The sequence below is a fragment of the Lacerta agilis genome, chromosome 5 (genome assembly GCF_009819535.1).
Source record: "Lacerta agilis isolate rLacAgi1 chromosome 5, rLacAgi1.pri, whole genome shotgun sequence".
Lineage (NCBI taxonomy): Eukaryota > Metazoa > Chordata > Lepidosauria > Squamata > Lacertidae > Lacerta > Lacerta agilis.
In genome coordinates, this window is record NC_046316.1 from 23657935 (window position 1) to 23678398 (window position 20464).

At 39.9% G+C, this 20464-nt stretch overlaps 1 protein-coding gene across 3 annotated transcripts in view; it reads left to right on the forward strand.

The window, feature by feature from the left end:
• The window catches only part of CABCOCO1 (ciliary associated calcium binding coiled-coil 1), a 54156-nt gene that overhangs the window by 14491 nt on the left and 19201 nt on the right, over positions 1-20464 (forward strand). For all 3 annotated transcript variants that reach the window (XM_033148913.1, XM_033148911.1, XM_033148912.1), the window contains exon 5: positions 4017-4089. In XM_033148913.1, coding sequence (XP_033004804.1) covers positions 4017-4089 — 73 coding nt within the window. The remainder of the gene's footprint in view (positions 1-4016; positions 4090-20464) is intronic.

Genomic DNA, 20464 nt, shown 5'->3' on the forward strand with positions numbered 1-20464 from the left:
GAGAAAGTAAAAAACTAAAAGTTAGCTGTAACAAGATTAATATTACAGTGAATACAAAATGAAAAATGAAAAAAAAAATCCTTCCAGTGGCACCTTAGAGACCAACTAAGTTTGTTCTTGGTATGAGCTTTTGTGTGCATGCACACTTATCTGAACTAGATAAGAGTACTGTGTCTGGTTCTGGGCACCACTAAAAAGGATATTGACAGAGGAGGGCAACCAAGATGATACAGGATCTGGAAACCAAATTTTATGAGGAATGGTTGATGAAATTATGTTCAGCATGGTAAAGAGGAGACTGAGAGGGAGATACGATAGCCATCTTCAAATCTCTAAAGGTTGTCACATGTAGGCTGGAGCGTCCTTGTTTTCTCCTACTCTAAAGGCTAGGATCAAAACCAATGGCTTAAGTTACGAGAATGTAGATTCTGACTAAATATCAGGGTGAACTTTTTGATAGTAAGAGTCGTTCAACAGTGGAACTGACTCCCATGAGAGGTGGTGAACTCTCCTTCCTTGGAGGTTTTTAAGCAGAGGTTGGATGGCTACCTGTCATGTATGCTTTAGTTAAGATTCCTGCATTGCAGGGGGTTGGACTAGATGACCCTTGGGTCCCTTCCAACTCAAACAATTCTGTCATTCTCTGAAAGACAAATGCTCCCAGGAAGGTCACATGCAAAGGCAACAACCCTTCCCAGGTATTTGGAGGTATGCTGCTTTTGAGCACGAAGCTTCCAATCAACTGCCAAATGTTATTTATATATAGGCCACCTTTGCAGTTTCCCTCACACAAAGTGGCTCACAACCTGTTAAAGCACAATTTATGACATATCACAAGCCATAAAATAATGGAAACATAACATAAAACATAATCACACATTGCCACAACAATACTGGCAGAATAAATGTGTTTGATGTAAACGGACATCGAAACTAGCAATTTGAAAAACAAACCAACAGAACATAAATGCCTAACATAAAAATCAGGGTGAAAGCTGTTTGGAGTTGTAAAAGAACAATGAAACGGGGAACTGCGTACAACAGCAGACTTGATAGATGCATTTTTCCAGTCAGGAAAACTGGTCAAGAGCTAATTGCTGAGAGAGAAAAGGGGTGGACCGCTCCCACTGGCTCTCTCACTTTGCATCCTTCCATTTGTTGCTTGTTTGCTGCTTGTTTGCTGGCCAAACTGCAGGAGAATTATCCCATATACAAACAGCAGAATGTATCATTTGATGTAATAAACCAGAAATGGAAGCTGAGGGAAGTCAACAGGGAGGGGGGGAATTGAAAAATGAATGTTTAGTATTGATATTGAAAATTTAGCAAACAAACAAAAAAAAACCTGCAGGAAAATTATCCCAGACCAGCCCCTGAACTGGCTTGGGACTGGATGTCTCTTGAAAGACAGCATGCCTTCCTTCACTAGAAGTTGCATCTGGATCACCAGGGCAGTGGAGTAACACCTGTTCTGGGCCTGACATGGATGCTTTAGTGGAGATTCTTGTACTGCATGGGGTTGGACTAGATGACCCTCTGCCCCATTCCAACCACAATTCTGTGATTCAATGCCACCTCTGCAGCTCTAACAGTAAGGTGGCTACGACCTGTTTTAACCTTCCTGTTTCTTCTCATTGGATATGGGTTCAGGGAGGTTAAAACAGGTCATAGCCACCTTACTGTTAGAGCTGCAGAGGTGGCATAGAATAACAGAATTCCTGGTCTGGGGGCCGTCATTTTAATTTCCTACAGTGGCCTGGCCTGCTGCTGCCTTGGGGTAATAATGCAGTCCCTAATGCTGAACAGAATGTCAGAAACAGAATGAGTTTAAGGTCAACAGTGGGTTCTGCCAGGACACTTAAGTCATCAACAGCTGCCAGGGATGCTGGGTGCAAAGGTTGTACTTCTTCTGTATATATTTTCAGTGATGAAGCTGAGGTATTTTTCCTTCCTCAAAATGATTATTTGGTGTTTCAGCTCTTAAAACCTTTTTTTTTCCTGGAGGAAGCTTTGTTATAAACATCTGAGAACTGTAATAAAAACAAGGAGAAATGCCTGAATATAGAGGCACAATCCACACCGAAGCTCTGGTGATGCCTTCATGTCTGGTAAAAGATGACAGTGTTTTTCTTTTTTCCCTATTTTCATCTTGTCTCCGGAGGCAGGCAAGCAAGCATCAACATATCTCTTGACATTTTCTTTCAGGAAACAGTTAAGCTGGGGAAATATGTTGGCATTAATCACTTTCAGATCCTTGCAAGGTGTCATAAAAAGCCCTACCCTGTAACTTCATTCACATGTGTAATCATTTGTCTTGTCATGCCAGAAGTCTAACCATCAGTAATGGCAGAAAGGAATGCCAAGTGTATTCCATTGTGTCCCTTAAAAAAAGAAAGGAAAGGAAATTTTGTACTGTTTTGGAGGAGAAATATGTATGTTGTCCAAGCTACATAATTTGATAGAAATGTGGCTCAATGAAGCTCATTGAGAACCAGGACAGTAATAATTTGGCATACACATATGCATTCCCCTCCCCTCCCTGAATCCAAAAGGGTGTATTCAGTTACACAAATGAGCATGTCTTTGGTCTGAGAGATATGGCCAAGGTATAAAGTATTTCTGTAGCGGTAATTTAAAAAACAAAAACAAAAAACTAGACCAGGAGTTCATGAGGGGTTTTAATATATATACATAGAAGTTCTTGTTATAATAATAAATAAAACTTAATAAAAATAAAGCAATTCTATCCTACCTTTCCTCCAAGGAGATCAAGGTTGTGTACATGGCTGAACTATGTGTACTGTGTATATATATAATCACAACATTCCTATGAGATAAGTTAATGCTCATAGATGGTGATTGGTGCAATGACACCCAATGAACTTCATGGCTGAGTGGGGATTTGAACTGGAGTCTCCCCAGTCCTAGTCTATCCACTGCATCCCTCTGGCTTTGTGATGTTCACAAAGGGCTTCTGTCTCTTTAGAACTCTGCTGTATGTTCCATTCTCTGACTTAGAGGTACGAGCTATTTCTAACTGCACTGGAGTGTCCCTGATGCCCACTATTGATGCACACTATTGAAAAGTTTGCCCATCACACTTTTCTTTAAGTCATGCTTGAGGGAAAGCATTCACAGGTGGCGTTGTGTTATGTCACCCAGAGAGAGCAGTGATAAGGATTGCAGAAACGCACTGTGACTGCTGCTGGTTGCATTGCTTCCATCAGTACGTCCAAGTGAGTCTTCTGGCCATGCATCTGCTGCAACTATTTTCACACTCTATGATGTCATAATGTTTTCATGTTGCTATGGCCGTGAGTCACCTTTTCTTAGCATTGTGATCTCACCAGAATAAGTCCCCTACCCACAAACAGATGGGCTATAATAGAAAAAGACAATTTGTACCACTTGATCACCGAGAAAAACAGCAGGGACTAAAAAAAATTTAATGTTTGAAAGTGAGGTACCGGTATGTCTCTCAGCATCAGAATTAATTCAAAATAACACTTGTGCTAACATTCCAAAATTTCAGTATATCGGTCCACATTGGAGTATATGACCTCTGATACATTATTTGATCTACTTGTTAGATTTGTATAGAAGAATCTATCTAAATAAAGTTGGAAATATGTCCTATCTTGGGTTCTGATATTCGTTGTTGTTGTTGTTGTTGTTTAGTGTTTTACTTACAGAAGTGACACAGGCCAGTGTACAACACAGCATAAACACTAAAGCCAATTACAAAAACCATAAGAAATCGATTTAAAAAAAAAACCATGCACATCTATACAAATCAAAGACAGAACCTGCCCCACAAATTTTTTGTAAAGCATGAATATGGTGGGACAATGGAAAATTAAGAAGAACCCCCCGATATACTAGCTAGAAGAGTACAGTCTTGATAGGGTAATGTTTTCCTTGTGAATCAAAATGGCCCTAGTTTCCTCCTAAAATATTTTTTCTAAATGGATTCCCCACCCCCCACATAATGAAGTGTCAATGTTCTTGTCTTCCAGCATATTCCAACATTATTCACTATATGAATTTCTTTTCTACACTCCCAGGGAAGAAATTGTGTTGGGAGATGAGGTAAGTAATTTGTATGACTGGAACTGATTAAGTGGAATGTTTTAATGCATGTTCGCTGGCATCTGTTTTCTATAGCTCAAAGCAACTTTGTGTCACAATACCTCAAGTGTTAACAGCATAGAATTGCAGATGAAAGAATAAAAGAGAAATGCAGTAATTCCTGTCTCCTCAGAAATTTGAAATTTAGAAGACTAAATACACCATTGTTTGCTAGACTTCTTGCTGTCTTGTCAATAATATCTTCATTGACATCATTTATAAGGGAGATGTATGGAATTTTAGATAGTTTATGGCTGAGGGCTGGTCCGTAGAGGTTTAAAGCTAATGTGTATGTGACTGTTTTCATTGATAAATCAGCATGTGGAAGGGGGTCAATAATAATAGTGGTTAATTTCTAATTCCTCACTATTCCTGATGTACCACTCTTCCGCTCTTGTCTGTCCATATCCCTTTCAGTTACCCACATCTTTTGTCTGTTCACTTCAGCAGTTTGATCACTGCCTTAATGTGGTTAGTCACGAGACTGACCACAATCCAAATGGGAAAGTAGAAATTGCACAGCCTGCCTTTTCTGCCACAGATGCTCCCACTGCTGAGGAGGCAATCCATTTCTTAAGAGCAGCTAATATATTTGGCAGTGGGAACTGATAAGAGAGAAATTGCAAAGAGAGCTCCAACTGTATACATGGGTCTGTCCTGTTCACATATTGCACCTTTGGACTGCACTGCTATTTTTAAATGATAAAGCTGCATATATTTTAAATATGTGAAACACATGATTGCCCCCCCCCCGAGACTTTTAAAATGATCTCTTCCTAAAAATTATGGCTCAAACTATTTTTTAGCCTATGAGAAGGCAGCTTTAAAGGGAGGGAGCAAATAATAAATGTCACTACTACCCTGCTGAGTGCTAACCATCATAATTCAGTTCGTCTAACGGGGGGGGGGGGACCATTGCAAAAGAAAACTGTCAGACTATGAATGTCAAACTCTTGCGAGAAGGTGTAACTTGGCATTTAGCTAGCAACAGGTAGCATTTGTCCAGTAACAGTCAAGTCTCTCTTTAATGGTTTAGCAGGGAATGCCTTATAGAAATAATTTGCCATTGAAATAAATCCAGTGGGTGGTTTTGTTTTGTTTTTGGGGGGTGGGGGGGAGACTACCCTAAATCCAATCTGGACGGTGTCTCTTATCTGGCTAATTTTACTAGAGAGCAACTAGGGCTTTGAGGGGAACACCTGCCATATCAGGCAGAAAATCCTCCAGAATCCTCAGGAATCCATCAGATTCCATTAACCTCTATGGCAAACCAATTCAGTAGCCTCAACACCCATGGATAAAGTCACTAAAATACTGATCCTCAGCTGGAAATTATCTGAGCTGTACAAGGGAATATAGCCCCCTCTTCAGATTGCCAACATCCTGTACCAATTGAGAAAAGCCAATTCAAGAATGTGTTCTGATACATGTACTCAGCTGGTGGCATGTTATGGTAGTGATAAAGTAATGAGCTCTCACTCCACCCCATAAATAAGGTGGCCTAAACATGAATTTTATAGTCCCCAGAACCAGCATTCTGGGAGTCTACAGCATCAAATCCAAGATGACCTTCATTAGATCAGTCAGGGCAGTGGGGTGGCAGAATTCCCAGTTTCTGTCCCAAGTGCTCAATACAAGGCACAAACACTCGGGATTAGTACAGTGGTACCTCGAAAGATGAACGGAATCCGTTCTGGAAGTCGGTTCAACTTCCAAAACATTCGGAAACCAAGGCTTCTGCAGCTAATCGGAAGCTGCGGAAGTCGCATTGGACGTTCGGGTTCCAAAGAACGTTCCCAAGCCGAAACACTTCTGGGTTTGCGGCGTTCGTGAACCAAAACGGTCAACTCGCACGCTGTTTGGGATCCAAGATATGACTGTACCTTGTTCAACAGGAGACCTGAAGGGGGAGATGGAAGGTCTGTAAAGTAGAGCAACTCCCCTCTCCAAGACTCTCCATACTGATGATGTACTTGTCACCTAGGGAGACAAAACTGGCTGCTTCCACTTCCCTCACCCTGGTCTCAGGGATATAACAACTCAGGTTGTAGTCAACTAACAAATATTCAGATTACACCCATTGAAGTTAGTGAACATGATTAATTTAGGTCCATTTCATTGGGTGTACTCTGAGCAAAAGGTAGTTGAAAGCAACCTTAGATCAACTCCTTTAGGCACAATCAAATTGGGGATGATTTTTAATTTGAACTGTCCTGGCACTAATAGCACCAGAAGGCCAGAGGGCAAGCGTATGGGACAACCAAGAGCTTTCTAGTTGAAGGAATGACCAGGAGAGGGAAGAGGCACCACAAGCCTGATTGCGCTTCTCCTTTACCTGACTAATCCAATGCCAATGACCCACCCACCCCCAGCACTGGGCAATAAGTATCCCTCATCAGAATTTTAGAATTATCCAGATACATAAGAAAAAACCCAGACAGAAAGCATTAAATAATAACAGTTCTAGGAGGCACTGGGAGATGTTCTTAGAAAAATGCAGTCCATCCCCTGATCTCCAGATTGCCCAGGTTCTGCAGTGGTCTTTCTGGCTGCTCCTAACTGTAAAATCTCCCCTTCTGCTATCCTATCCACTGCCGTCCTATTCAGCATATTGGCTGTAAAAGGTCATATTGTGTCACATCAGTCAATCAGGAGCCCCAGGTAGAACAAGTGCTTCTGCAGATTCCTCCTCCCCAAGTGTCCAAAACAAGGGGCAGTTTGAGATAAGTGACATAAGGAATTTTAAATAGTAATATAGTGCCCTGGGCCCTGCTGCAGAATAACAGTAGGAGAGGGCTATTGTGCTCATGGTCTCTTTGTAGGCTTAGCATAGGCATCTGGTTGATCATTATGGAAAATAGAATGTTGGTCTGATCCTGCATTGCTATTCTCTGGACTCCCAGTAAGAAAGCAGAGATTTCTGTTCTGACATGTTTTTATCACACTCAGCACTGTTTCCATTTCAGTTTCCAAACAGAACTATGTTATTTGCCTTGCTGTCTGCTATTTAACTGAAGTTACATAACTTAAGTAATTATGTGACACATGCAACTGACATTCATTTCCAGGCAAATGAAACTTCTAAACAATGTAAAGAAAGTCATTAATGACATTTCATTTACGGACTTCAAACAACAGCAGCAATGTGAATGAACACCAGTCATAGCGATTTGACTGACTTCCATTCTGGACCACAGACAAACACACCAACTGCAGCAGTTTCCACTTCCTTTTCCATTTTCACTGGAATTCTCTGACATCCCTGTCTCCCAGTGCCTTACAGTCTTTTAAGCAGGTGTAATTTAAGAACCCTACTGATATTTTTTGTCTCTGGACCAAATTCTAGTTATTGGTGGGGGGGGGGGACTGACATTTGACAATCTCATAAATTGTTGGGGCAGGTTGACGGCAGGAACAAAATGGTTCATCTTCACATTTTCTGGGACATTTTAAGCATGTAAATACAGAAGACCTCGGGGGATCCAAAGAGCCCATGGATTGTAAATGTAGACCATAGTCCTAATCAGACAGTGGGACTTACTTCTGAGTAAACATGCATAGGATTGCACTGCACATTGAGAATAACTGTTCCGCATCTTCTCCAGGAAATGGTTGCTTCGAGCACCGGCATTCATTTCTGTCTCAGGTACAGAATTTGCTTATTTAATGTAACATTGGCTTAGCCTACTTATTCACAGAGCACAAATGGAGGAATGCTGAATGCAGAAATTCAGCAAAGCAATTTCCATTAACATATGTCAGATCTCATAACAAATGTTTACATTGCTAAGACATTAATTGCATAGAAGCTTTTATTATTTTCTGTTGGGGGGGGCTCAACTAATTTATTTTACTTAGGGTGATGTATTACTGTGTGCCTTGGGGGGAGTTTTGGGAACATTTACAAATGCAGCCTTGATGGTTACATGTTCATGCTGTTCTTGAATGGAACAAGCCTTAAAAAAAAAAAAGTTGGAATGATGTTTGCTTTGAAACGTTTCCTAATAAAAAATAATGTGGTTAGTAAATGTAGTTTTATCCCTTCTTGCTTCAATCAGTGTGATGGGATAATCAACCTTTTATGGCCCAGCTGACTGGATTTTTGAAGGAATTTCATACCTTGGACACAGTCCACAGAAACCTCTGTGCACAAGTTCCAATGATATGAGTTTATTTTCAAACTCTCAAGAGCAAAAAAATGTTTCCAGAGCATTCTGCCCAGGGCTTAGAGATGTCATAGAGTCAGATTGCAAGGGTTGTGTGTAATTTTTTATATATATAATATTACATGTGCTCTGTCATTAAATTTATAGTCACCCAATATCATACGCTGGAGTTACCTTCACAAAAAAACTATTTACATTAACTTATTTCTGTCTTCAGTGTTACCATACTTGGACTCTCTCCAAACCTGATTTTATTTCATTTGGAATATATCACTTGTTCATGTGAATTTGTTACAAGAAAAGTTGTTCTCCCCCCCCACCCCACCCCGTTCCCCAAATTGGCTGATTAGAAAGTGTTACTTAAAAGGAGTTGGTTTGAAAAATTAGAAGCTGAAGCTCGGTTGTTGTGGGTATTATCAGTGTGTTGCTTTCAACAAGTCTTCATTTGGTACCTTTTTCTTGTGCAAGAACTCTTCATTAATTTTTTTAAAATCCCAATGTATGAACAGAGATCTTCTGAACTGGGTTGTTGACTGATGTGCCTAGCATGCAGTTGGAAATATGCATGCTTACATTGTTCGGGCAAACAGAAACAATATGGCTAGGTTGTGTTTAGTTGGGAAGTAAATGAAAGTTGGAGTGTGATGATAAACACCTCCCAGGGAACACCCACGTATTAAGCTACCTGTCCCCAAAATATTCTAAATGTTTCCACACCAGCAAAGACTATGGAAATATAATGGTTCATTTTTAATTAAATGATTATACTGTATGTGCTAAGAGTAAATCCTGATTTAATGTAAAAACAAATACATTTTGACATTTTGATGATGAGATCATCTTCAGGGTGCAAAAAAAAGCTTGTGTGCATGAGCTGTGTTAGTTCTACAATAAAGCCACATCTTGGGATCACCCTAATTTCATCCCCCCCAACAAGAAAACAACTTTCTGATATACACATATTGTTCTGTATTAATATTCACAACATTTATGAAATATTTACTTAAGCATATACATTCAAACTAGAAATTACATTTTCTTTTCTTCATATCTGCATTGTTCTCATAACAAAGTCTCACTTCTAAGCTATATTTACCTACAGCTGTGGGTGATTCCAATGTAAGATAGCTGGTATTGTGCTATCCAATTACATGCAAGTCAATGGGAATTTTCCCATATTAGCTGAAAATTATTGTACCAGCAATGAGTTATATTTAATGTGAAAATAGAGGTCATACCCACTGAATCACTACAGCTGGGAAATGAGTGTGTGTTACTATTTAAATTGCTACCATATGGCTAGCCCTGTAATATACATCTGTATATTTATGAAACTCTACCTAAGGAATTATTTATATTTCAATAAAAAGATAAGATATATACAATGAGAACACAGACTATTAATATGAGCTTGCTCTTTGAAATAAAAGAAATATTCAGAGTTAAATATTTGTGGCTTGTTAATCCGGGTACATTTGGCATAGGGTTTGGACTGACTGAATAATCAAAACATAAGACAATGGAAACATTTAGCAATGCTCAGAGAAGGAGTGGCATGTAGAAACCCATGAGTTTCAAACCCGCTTTGAGCATGCTCTTAAATCTCAGAGCAGAAACTCTCCTCCATGTTTGTCTTCCTTCTAATTAAAGAAATGAATTTTATAGAAAGGTCAGTGAGTTCAGAATTTGAGCTGACTTTTCTTGTGTTTGTAGTTGACACAGTCTGGGAGAGAAACAAGAGACCATGATATTGCCAGTGTCCTAGTTTTGAATTGGAGGCTGCACTGCTTATCCTGAAGCAGGAAGGATGCTAATAACACTGTGCTACCGGTATTTTGTGTCCACCTCTGCTCACCAAGGGCAAGATGGTTTGAGCATATAATGCCAATCCTAGCCCAACTGCACTGACTGTTTCTGGGCCCAATTCAAAGTGCTGGCTTTGACCTATTAAACCTTAAATTGCTCAGGATTGTAACACCTCAAGGACTGCGTCCCCCCATATGAACTGACTCAGACCCTGTGATCAACATCTGAGGCCCTTCTTCATGTACTTCCTCCATGAGAGGTCTGGAGGGTGGCAACATGAGAACAGGCCTTTTCCGAAGTGGCTCCCCATTTGTGGAATTGCTCTCCCCAGGGAGGCTCGCCTGGTGCCTTTGTTGCTTATCTTTAGGTGCCAGGCAAAAACATTCCTTTTCTCCCAGGACTTCAGCTAATTAAACAATCTATGACCTTTTAAATTGGGGGGTATTGTTTTTGTTTGTTGAAGGGTTGTGTAGAAATTGAATAAATAATGATAAGTCGTTATTGAGAGGCGTGTCTGTCAAGGAGAATGGAGCATGTTGTAGTTAATTCAAGTAGTTTGGGGGCACTAGATGTATGGCAGTGGGGAGACATGCAATCAGATGGGTTGGGAGGAACACCTAGAGCTCTCCTTGCTCCCGATTCCTTTCCCAACTTGAATGATGTGGCCTCCACATCTGTCAGCTCCTCTGTCTTGGCCATCTCGGTAGTGGCACCAATGCTGTGGAACACCCTTCCATCAGATGTCAAGGAAATAAGCGGCTATCCTATTTTTAAAAGACACCTGAAGGCAGCCCTGTTTAGGGAAGTTTTAATATTTAATGCTGTATTGTTTTAACACTCAATTGGGAGCCGCCCAGAGTGGCTCGGGAAACTCAGCCAGATTGGCAGGGTACAAATAAATTATTATTATTATTATTATTATTATTATTATTATTATTATTATTATTGCTGCTGGTGAACAAGAGGTTGACCAAAAAAGAAAGACTGCTTTCTTCCATGACTTGATTCTGGAGAAACACACAGACTTGGCCTGCACTACCAAAATGTTGGCCAATACGCAGGCCCATATTGATCAGCTGGGTTTGTCACCCAAAAGCTATCTTGCATAAGTAATTGGGAAGTTGACAGGTGAAATTCTTCTTGGCTTTCTTAGCACATTTGGTACAGTGGACTGTGTTTGAGGAAAGCTGAGCTACGGAACTTCTTGCAATATGGAGAACTCTGTGGCAAAGAATTTAGGAATTTTGAAAGGTGGATGAATTAGTAGAAAGGTGATATATGTAATTGCCAGCTGATTATGCCTCCATCTGCTGTCATTTTGTGCACCACCATTTTGTTACTGGTGGGCTTCTGTAATTTACAGCTCTCTCAGGTGAACTCTGAGTATAAAGGAACCCTAAGGTGGGTAGAATGCTGCTGCTGTGCATTAATTTAAAATAATGAATTTGATGGTGCAAGTATTGCTTTTGCACTTGTACATATTCTTCTGGTCTCCTCCTTTATACAAACGGGGGAAATGCAGGTGAAGAGGTCACTTGTCCAAAGTTCTTCAAATTCCTGTTTAACATTTTCTCGCAGTTTTCCTCACTGCATTATTCATGGTGTCCATTTATCATTGTAATTCTTCAGCGTTATTCATACAGTTCCCTTAATGGTCCTTCATTTGTTCTAATAAAAACCACTTGTTAGCTTTTGAATCTCTACAGGATTTTGGATTCCTATTTCAAGCGTTTACATAGAGGAAAGACCAAATTAACCCATAATGATTGTTCTTCAAAGAGAATATTGAATGGAATTATTCTTTCACCTGCCTCTGTTATTGGAGATCTGTAGGTGTATGTACGTGCTCATTTAAATTTTGAGTACAGTCGAAATTGGTTTAAAAAGTGATATTGCATAAAGATTAAGCTGCTCTTCAGAAATTTCTTACCAGAGGGCACTAGAGTGCCCTCATGTGGGAGTTTCAGAAACATCTTTCGCATTGCTCTCTCTGGAAATGCTTTTCCATCAAAGTGCCTGTCGGATACATGCCTTGAGGATATTGTGTTTTGTTTAGAAATTTACTCTTTGGAAAAAGACAAAGCGTTCATTCCAGAGCGATGGGTCGGGAATCTTACTTTGCTTATAATTCTGTTTCTCTTCTATCTGGGTATTATAATTCCTTCTGAATCAGAAAATCACCCTCCTTTCAGAGATGCTCAGGATGAATTAATTGCACAGGGGAACAATCAAAGGCATGCTTCAGTCTTATATCTGCTTTTCCTAGCTACTATTTAATACGACTCATGGCACTAAAGTGGCAAAAAGGACAGGTTAAATTTGACTTGGCATTCCAAACGAAGAATTTCTGTTGTTTGGGAATAATCCTCATTGGGACAGGTAACTAATAAAGGGAGTAAAGTTTGCATGAATAAAAATAATTTTTCAATAATAAAATGGGCTTGGGATTGTTTTGATTTCATTTATTAGACTTGCAGATCACTTTAATATAGTCTTGAAGACATTTACAGCCTGTATATGTATAATACTGTATGATAAAAGCATATTATACAGTGTATAGTATCTGTACAGAAACTGTTTTAAAACACACACTAAAACCCAGATTGAGGAACTGTAGCAACAATGTAAATAACCCTACCCCACGCTCAACAGTATCAAAAACCAGAAAGTTGTCAATTAATACAAACAGGGACACAGGGACATCCCTGATCCAGGTTATCTCACTACTGAAGCTGGGCATAAAGTCCTGTTGCCATGAATCTAGAAATACTGAAATGTTGATGTTGTGGAGGTGGTAGAAAATGGGTTGATGCTGTCGTCATAGAGATTGTGAGGGAAATGCCAACTAAAGTTGCTTGTGACACTGAAAACAATAGGATTCCAGTCAGTTAGGGCCCACAAGCTTCACTGACTAATAATAATAATAAGCCATTGTTAAATTTTATTAATTTTGGCTTCAGGCAGTTTATATTAAACAAGCTTCTAATCACTAAGGGAATAATCATGTTTGACAAATGCAACTTGATTTTTTAAAAAATATTTTAAATCTGAAGTGCAGTACAATGGAAAATAGTATCATTGCCTGGAGGGATTTATGTTGTCGTGTCTCTCTCTCCCCCCCCCCCCCCGCAACTTGCAAGATGCAAAGCAAAATGCAATGCAGGTAATAAATGCCAAGGGCATTCAATAGAATCGTAGAGTTGGGAGGGACCCTGAGGGTCATCTGGTCCAACCACCAGTCTGGACAGTCCGAGTGGGCCGGGCTTGGGAGAAGACTGCAGTGGAGCAGGCTTCACTCCAGTCCGTCCCTAGCCTATAAAGAGCTGGCTGCACCAAACCTCTGGACACCATTGGCCAAAGAACAACCTGCCCTTCCCATCTTTTTATGCTGTGGTTTTTGTATACTAACCATCTTTCCTTCCTAGTGCATTGTGTTTCTTGGCCTTGCTATAGCTTAACAATGGTTGCCGTTTTCTGAGCTCTCTCCCAGCTTCTGCCAACCTAGCAGTTTAAAAGCATACGAGTGCAAATAGATAAATAGGTACCATTGTGGCGGGAAGGTAAACAGCGTTTCCGTGCACTCTGGCTTCTGTCACAATGTTCCATTCCACCAGAAGCGGTTTAGTGATGCTGGCCACATGAAAGCTGTCTGTGGACAAATACCGGCTCCCTCGGCCTGAAAAGCGAGATGAGTGCCACAACCCCACAGTTGCCTTTGACTGGACTTAACTGTCCAGGGGTCCTTTACCTTTTACCTTTTTTACCCCAGATGCAATGTTACTTTTTTTTCATTGGGAGGCATGATTCATGGAGAATGCAAATTCCATCTAGAAAATCTGCTCCTATGTAAAAGCTGGATAAAAGGGAGGAAGTAATCTGTGATTCAATTTGAGAAGAGAGTAGAATGTTTCCGTCTTAAGTATTTACATTGTTTCGCAGAGTAGAGTCCCTCATGAGGTCAAGAACAGAAGATGGAGCTGAATTGTTTTGGTTTCTAGCTTCTGTCTGATAACTTGAAAAACATTTCTAAAGGCGAAGTGTAGGGATAAAAGTTATTTAGTAGCCTGTTAATGCCTGCTCTGCATATCGGCTGCTTTTCACAGAAAAGCGTATGGGGCATCAGCAATTTCAGTTGTTCAAGTTTAACAAGAAGTTTAATCTCTCACAAAAAAATAATGCTTTGTTAGGCTACATTCATTTGCTACATTTTGGATTCAGTATGAAAATTCTGTTCAGAGGTTATGCTTTTATGTTTTCCCGGTGAATATTCATGAAGCGTACGTGTGAGTATTTTGGATTCTTCAGTAAAGGGATTTCATTTAGAGGAAAGGGCTTCTGATCTTTAGAAACAAAATAAACTTGAGAAGATGTAATATTGGGATGGCAGCTGGGTTTCTCAGTTAACAGTACAATTATACATGTCTGAAATAAGTCTCTTCGATTTCAACAGGACTTACTCCCAGATCAGTGGGTATAGGATTGCAGCCAATATTGTCACTGACTTGCAATTATTACCAAAAATGACTGATTCAACAAAACGAGTGGTAGAATTATGTTGCTTGGGAATTATGTTTTTTGGGGAATTGGTACAAGGGCACAGAATTTGGGGTCATCCATAAAATTATATTATGCATTGATTGATTATTTCCACCTTAATATACTAAAAATATATCTAAGCAGTGTACTGCAGCAACAATAGACAACTTACAGTAGTATAAAAATGCACAGTTACATATAAAAATGTTACATCAATACAAAGTGACTAATATATATAGATCGATATCAATCCATTTGCCTTCTAACACACCCTCCCTCATGTCCTCTGGGTTCTCACCCAGGGTCCAAACTCTCAGCTCACCCACAAAAGTCTTGCAATGAGAAGAGTTCCTGGAAAAAGCATACATCACTCTAGTCTCTCAATCTAGATTTGTGTTTTTTATGGGCAGGCCCAAGGTGGAAGGTACTTCCTCATACTTCCCACAGCTATGTCCCATTCAGCTGCAGTCTCCACTCCTGGTTCCAGGTATAGCAGGTTTGTTGAGTTTCCCATGGGCTCCACAGGATGGGGAAAGGGCCACTGCTCCACTCGCAACTCTTTCTTCACACTCTGTCCTTTTCTCCTCCTCCAGATGCTTAGATGAGGGAGGTATCAGGATTGTGACAAAATATTAGGTATTAGCTAAAACTAAGCATAATATGACAAGGAGTTGGAGGTGCGGTTTAAAAGAGCTTCAGTGTGTGATAACACTTTATGGATGATCTCATTTCACTGTTAGGACCTTGTTTTGAATTTCTCCTATTTCAGTTGATTTCAAGGGGGTGGGGTGGCAGACAGAAGACAGCTTGCTAGCTATGCTAAATGGCTACAGATGCCAAGCAGGGTCATTTTGTGAACAGTTCAACTCCCATAAGCACTAATCTGTGAGCTGTCTGCAAAAATAGGAAACAATAGAATTGGTGAGTTTTAAATAACTTCCTGGTAAGGGATCTGTCCTGGAAATTTTCGTTTTGAGTGTTTCCAAAGCCCCTTTTACAGTTTTGATGTGTTGTACAGGGGAAGATGTGAAAAAGAAGCTTTAAAAGGTTATGTTCGTGTTGGGTGGATTCCAACATTGCCAGCTTTTTCTCCCCCACTCCGCTGTCCTATTTTGCTCGGCATCCGTCCTGAAGAATTGTTCTGGAGAACATGGAAGTTTGCTCACTATTTTGTGACATATTAGTTTGTCCTAATAACGATGTTATCCTACAGTGGCTTTTGGATTTTTCCAAAGAGGAACCTAGGTAGCTGCATTATGGAGCTAGACCATTGGTCCATCTAGCTCAATATTATCTGCATTTACTTGCAGCTGCTCCCCCACGGTTTCAGTTAGGGGACATTCCTAGCCCTACCTACCTGGACCTGTGGATGATTGGACCTTCTGTATGCAGAGCAGATGTTCCCCCACTTTGCAACAGTCCAAATGGATCAAAGCAGTTTCCCGTGTCTCATAATTTTCGCTAAGGAGCTGCAGTGTGTGAGACTCAATTCCCCTCACAGGATGATCTGTGTTGTAGCTCTAGTGGTATATCTGTAAAGGGGCAAGTCTCAGTCTGTATTGCAGTCCTTGGTTAGCAAAATAGAGACAAGAAACAGTAGTTGTGCTCATTACTGTAACTACGGTTAACTTTTTCACAAAGTTCCAGTTTATTCTCACTTTGGCTTTAAGACTGTCCGCGTTTGACCTGTATGAAGGATGTGTGTTTGATCCTGTAGTTTTTACAGTGCAAAAAGTAACATGAGCCTCAGTACTATGGGCCCAGTTTTGTGTAACTTCCTTCAAGTTGAGATCAGGCAGGCCCCCTCTCTGTTGAATGTCTGGCACTTACTGAAGACTTGTTTTTATTCCAGTAGGCAATTTTTAATTGAATTCCGATTTTGAGTTTTAACTCATTTTAGCCTTATTGTTTTGGGTCTTCTGTACACCACTTAGGGATGACTGTGATCAAGTAGTATAGAAACTCATGAAATAAAATTATTAACCGTGGAATGAAAACTAGCAACCATATGGCACAATAGTTCTTTACGCTTTGGTAAAATATATTTCAAATAAGTCGGCAATAAAACTTTAGGCTGTAAGGAAAGGGAACATTTCAAAATATTATATACAATACTTTGCCAGTACTTCTTTGCTTCTGGGCACATCCACCAACAGTGAATGAAGTCTGCCTTCCCCATTCCCCATTTCCATCCTCTTATCATCAATCAAATCTTGGAAACTTGAAAAGGATTAGGTATAATTGGATCCATGATTTTGCAGAATTCTCGCAAAGATACAGAACAAACTGCATAATTGTTCAGATTTGCCCAGATAGAATTCCAAACTTCTTGTGGCAACTTTTCCCTCTACCCCCAACATTTCTTCCCATTCACAAACATCTTCAGCTTGTCTATTTTGCCTCTTATCGCATAGCATTTGATAGATCGTAAGACAGCATAGTTCTCGGTTTTCTCCTATGTTTGTTTAAGTAGCAAAAAGAGAGTAAAACTATTCCTCATACAGCAAGGTTTGCTTTCCGTCACCAGCACCCTTTTGTGGAAGCAGGATAAGATGGTGTAGCTAGCACTGAAACACTAAGAACAAGGACAAAATCACAGCAAGTCTCTTATGGAGCATTCTGCATTCTTACTTCTTTTAAGTTATTTCAACATCACTTATCCTTATTTAGAGAGAATTAAAATTAGCCCAAAGCTACACTTATCCATTATTATTTCTTCCACAAAAAAGGACTCATAATTTATAATAAATTAGCACAATTGCTGTTGGTACACATCAACTCCTATTTTTTTTCCGTTCTCACAGATGAGCATCTCACTGAGCTGTCACATTTTCCATAAAAGCAGCCTTTATGCAGTAGATCTGCTTCTGATTAAATCTGACATTTTGTTGGTGCACTAGTTGAGGTCATACTGCATGTATAACAATTGCAATTACACCAGAGTCCCTTTAGCTGAACTTCTTACAAAGTAGTAAATGTCTTTTTCCAAGTACAACAAAGAATTGGATATGGAAACCCACTCTAATACTTAAAAAAAAAAAAAACAGTAACAGTGAATCATTTTTTTGTAGTAAATCAAAATAAATGTCTTATTTAAAAGATATCGGATTGGTGGGGCTTACTGCATGCGTGAATCATAGAGTTCTCAGAGACATGCATGAGAAAACATTCATTATGTTCAATTTTTTCAGCAGCCACAACATTTCTTTTAAATGATATGTCTACAGTTTACATTGAAGATGGACAGGGAAAACTTCAATTAAATGCTTAACACAGATTACAGAGATAACTTGCTACATGGTCTAGATCAGGGTTTCCCAAAGTTGGGTCTCCAGCTGGTTTTGGACTACAATTCCCATCATGCTGACCACTGGTCCTGCAAGCTAGGGAGAATGGGAGTTATAGTCTGAAAACAGCTGGAGACCTAAGTTTGGGAAACCCTGGTCTAGATTCTTCTTCAGTGCAGAGGTTGTATCTAGGTCATTCCATGCCAAATCACCTGATTTTAATACTCGACCGTGCTCTCACGTCTCAGATTTTGTTCAAAAAAATTTTTTGTGTGTATATTACCTATGAGATAACCTCAGATTGATTTTTAAAGATTTTTTTGGTCCAAAATTGGGCTCAGGAGAATTTTTTTTAAATTTCGATTTTCGCGTGATTTAGGCTAATGCAATTTCTGCGTCAATTTAGAAAAAAACCTCCTGTTCTGCTTATTTTTCAACTAATTGGGGTTATTTTGGTATCAAAATAAAGCTAATTTGGGTCTCTTTCAAATAAGGTATAAAAATGGTATTCTGTGCCACAGAAAAGGGTCACCGACCATTCAAAGTGAATTTTACTCATTTTCTACCTTGTTAGGTTCTATAAGCCATAGCGTGCAAACCACAACTAACAAACTTATCATACTTTTTTTGTAGAATGGGCTAACCATGAACTTGCTATGTTTTAAAAATAAGGATGGTTTTTGTGGTTATAGAATATTTAAAAATTAAGCTTTATTATTTAATAAAAACAAAATACGTCTCGGAACCCTTGTTCATTTTATTGTGTAAAACACTTCTCCTAGACAGCTGTGTAGAGGAAAGGGATGCTAAAGTTCAGTTCATGCATCCTCCTGGATTTTTGGCCAGTTAAGAATGACTACTGCTGGGTGCCCTATGAAAATATAATCAGAGAAGCTCCAGTTCCTTCATCAACTATAAGCAAATTATGCTTCAAGTTGTGTAGAGGTTTCGACACTGGAGCCAGGAACACCCAACCCAGGATTAAAGCAGTGGAGGAAGAGACCCCAACCCAACAGAAACCCCTCATGCCTGATGATTAAAAGGCACATCTACTGAGAGACCCATCCTACTTTATCAGCTGAGCTATTGAAGTGAAGTAACTCCATCCTTGTGGGCTGTCCAAAGTCCATAGCTGTTTTGGAGGAAACACTCTTGGGTGATGAGCTCATCAGTATCTGACTTTTAGGACTCAGCACCTAGGGGCCTTGTGAGTCAGACTTGAGCTCTGAGGCACGTATGCTGTTCCCTGACTACTACAAACATCAAGATTCCTAGGCAGGCCCATTCTTACAAGACAGAATTCCTACATCCAAGTTTGCATATAAACTTCTTGAAAGTAGAGTAGGAGGTCTATAAGGAAAACTTATTGTGACGAGAAGAAAATAAAGACAATCTAGCATGTCACCCCCTTTCATGGATCACTGCCTTGTCGTGGCGAAGGGGCTTGAATTACTCAGGGAAGCTATGGACAGTCAAGATGGACAGGTCATAGTGGAGAGTTTGGACCAAACGTGATCCACCTGGAGGAGGAACTGGCAACCCACTCCAGTATCCCTGCCAAGAAAACTCCATGGACAAAGACAACAGGCATATAATGAGTGCTCACTAGAAGGACAGATCCTGAAGTTGAGGCTCCAGTACTTTGGCCACCTCGTGAGAAGAGAAGACTCCCTGGAAAAGACCCTGATGTTGGGAAAGATGGAGGGCACAAGGAGAAGGGGACGACAGAGGATGAGATGGTTGGATAGTGTTCTCGAAGCTACTAACATGAGTTTGGCCAAACTGCGAGAGGCAGTGAAGGATAGGCGTGCCTGGCGTGCTCTGGTCCATGGGGTCACGAAGAGTCGGACACGACTGAACGACTGAACAACAACAACAAAGCATGTCACTCTTATAGTTGCTTGGTCCTCTGTTTGATACGTCTGAGTGGAACATGACAGAGCCTTGGTGGAAGGAAAAGCATTACACTTTTTTTCATGAAGTTTAAGGTTAAAATGCCTGTGTTTCAACTCAGGAAACATTCCCAATGACCATAGGGATGCATCCTGGTCTCCAGTAACTTGGGGACAAAGTATTCCCCATTCACAGTTTGCTGTGCGTTGTGTTCTAATGTGCTGAAATTGAAATAAATGCATGCTTATGAAATCTGGTTAATACCCTTTACGTTAAAGACTTGGCTCACACTTGCTTAAAGCCATCCTTTTAAAGTCCGTGTCATACGTAAAGTTGTTGTTGTTTTCCTAGAACACATATTTCAGTCAAGATGCTTGAGTTATTTCCCAATAGATATTCCCCAATTATTAGTATTTTTAAATTCCACTCAGCTTTCCTCCTAAATGCGATTGATCACTAGATGGAGACAAAACAATTTACCTTTACACATTAGAAGATTTACAGATGGTCATCAAATCCACCAGCTGCTGCCCACTTTTTTTCTGGGCAATTTGCCAGCTTCACTGGCAGCATGTTGACTTGGAAGCTGATAGTATGACTCAGTTTGATTGAGATCTTATGTGATGGTTTTTATTATAAATTTTGGTT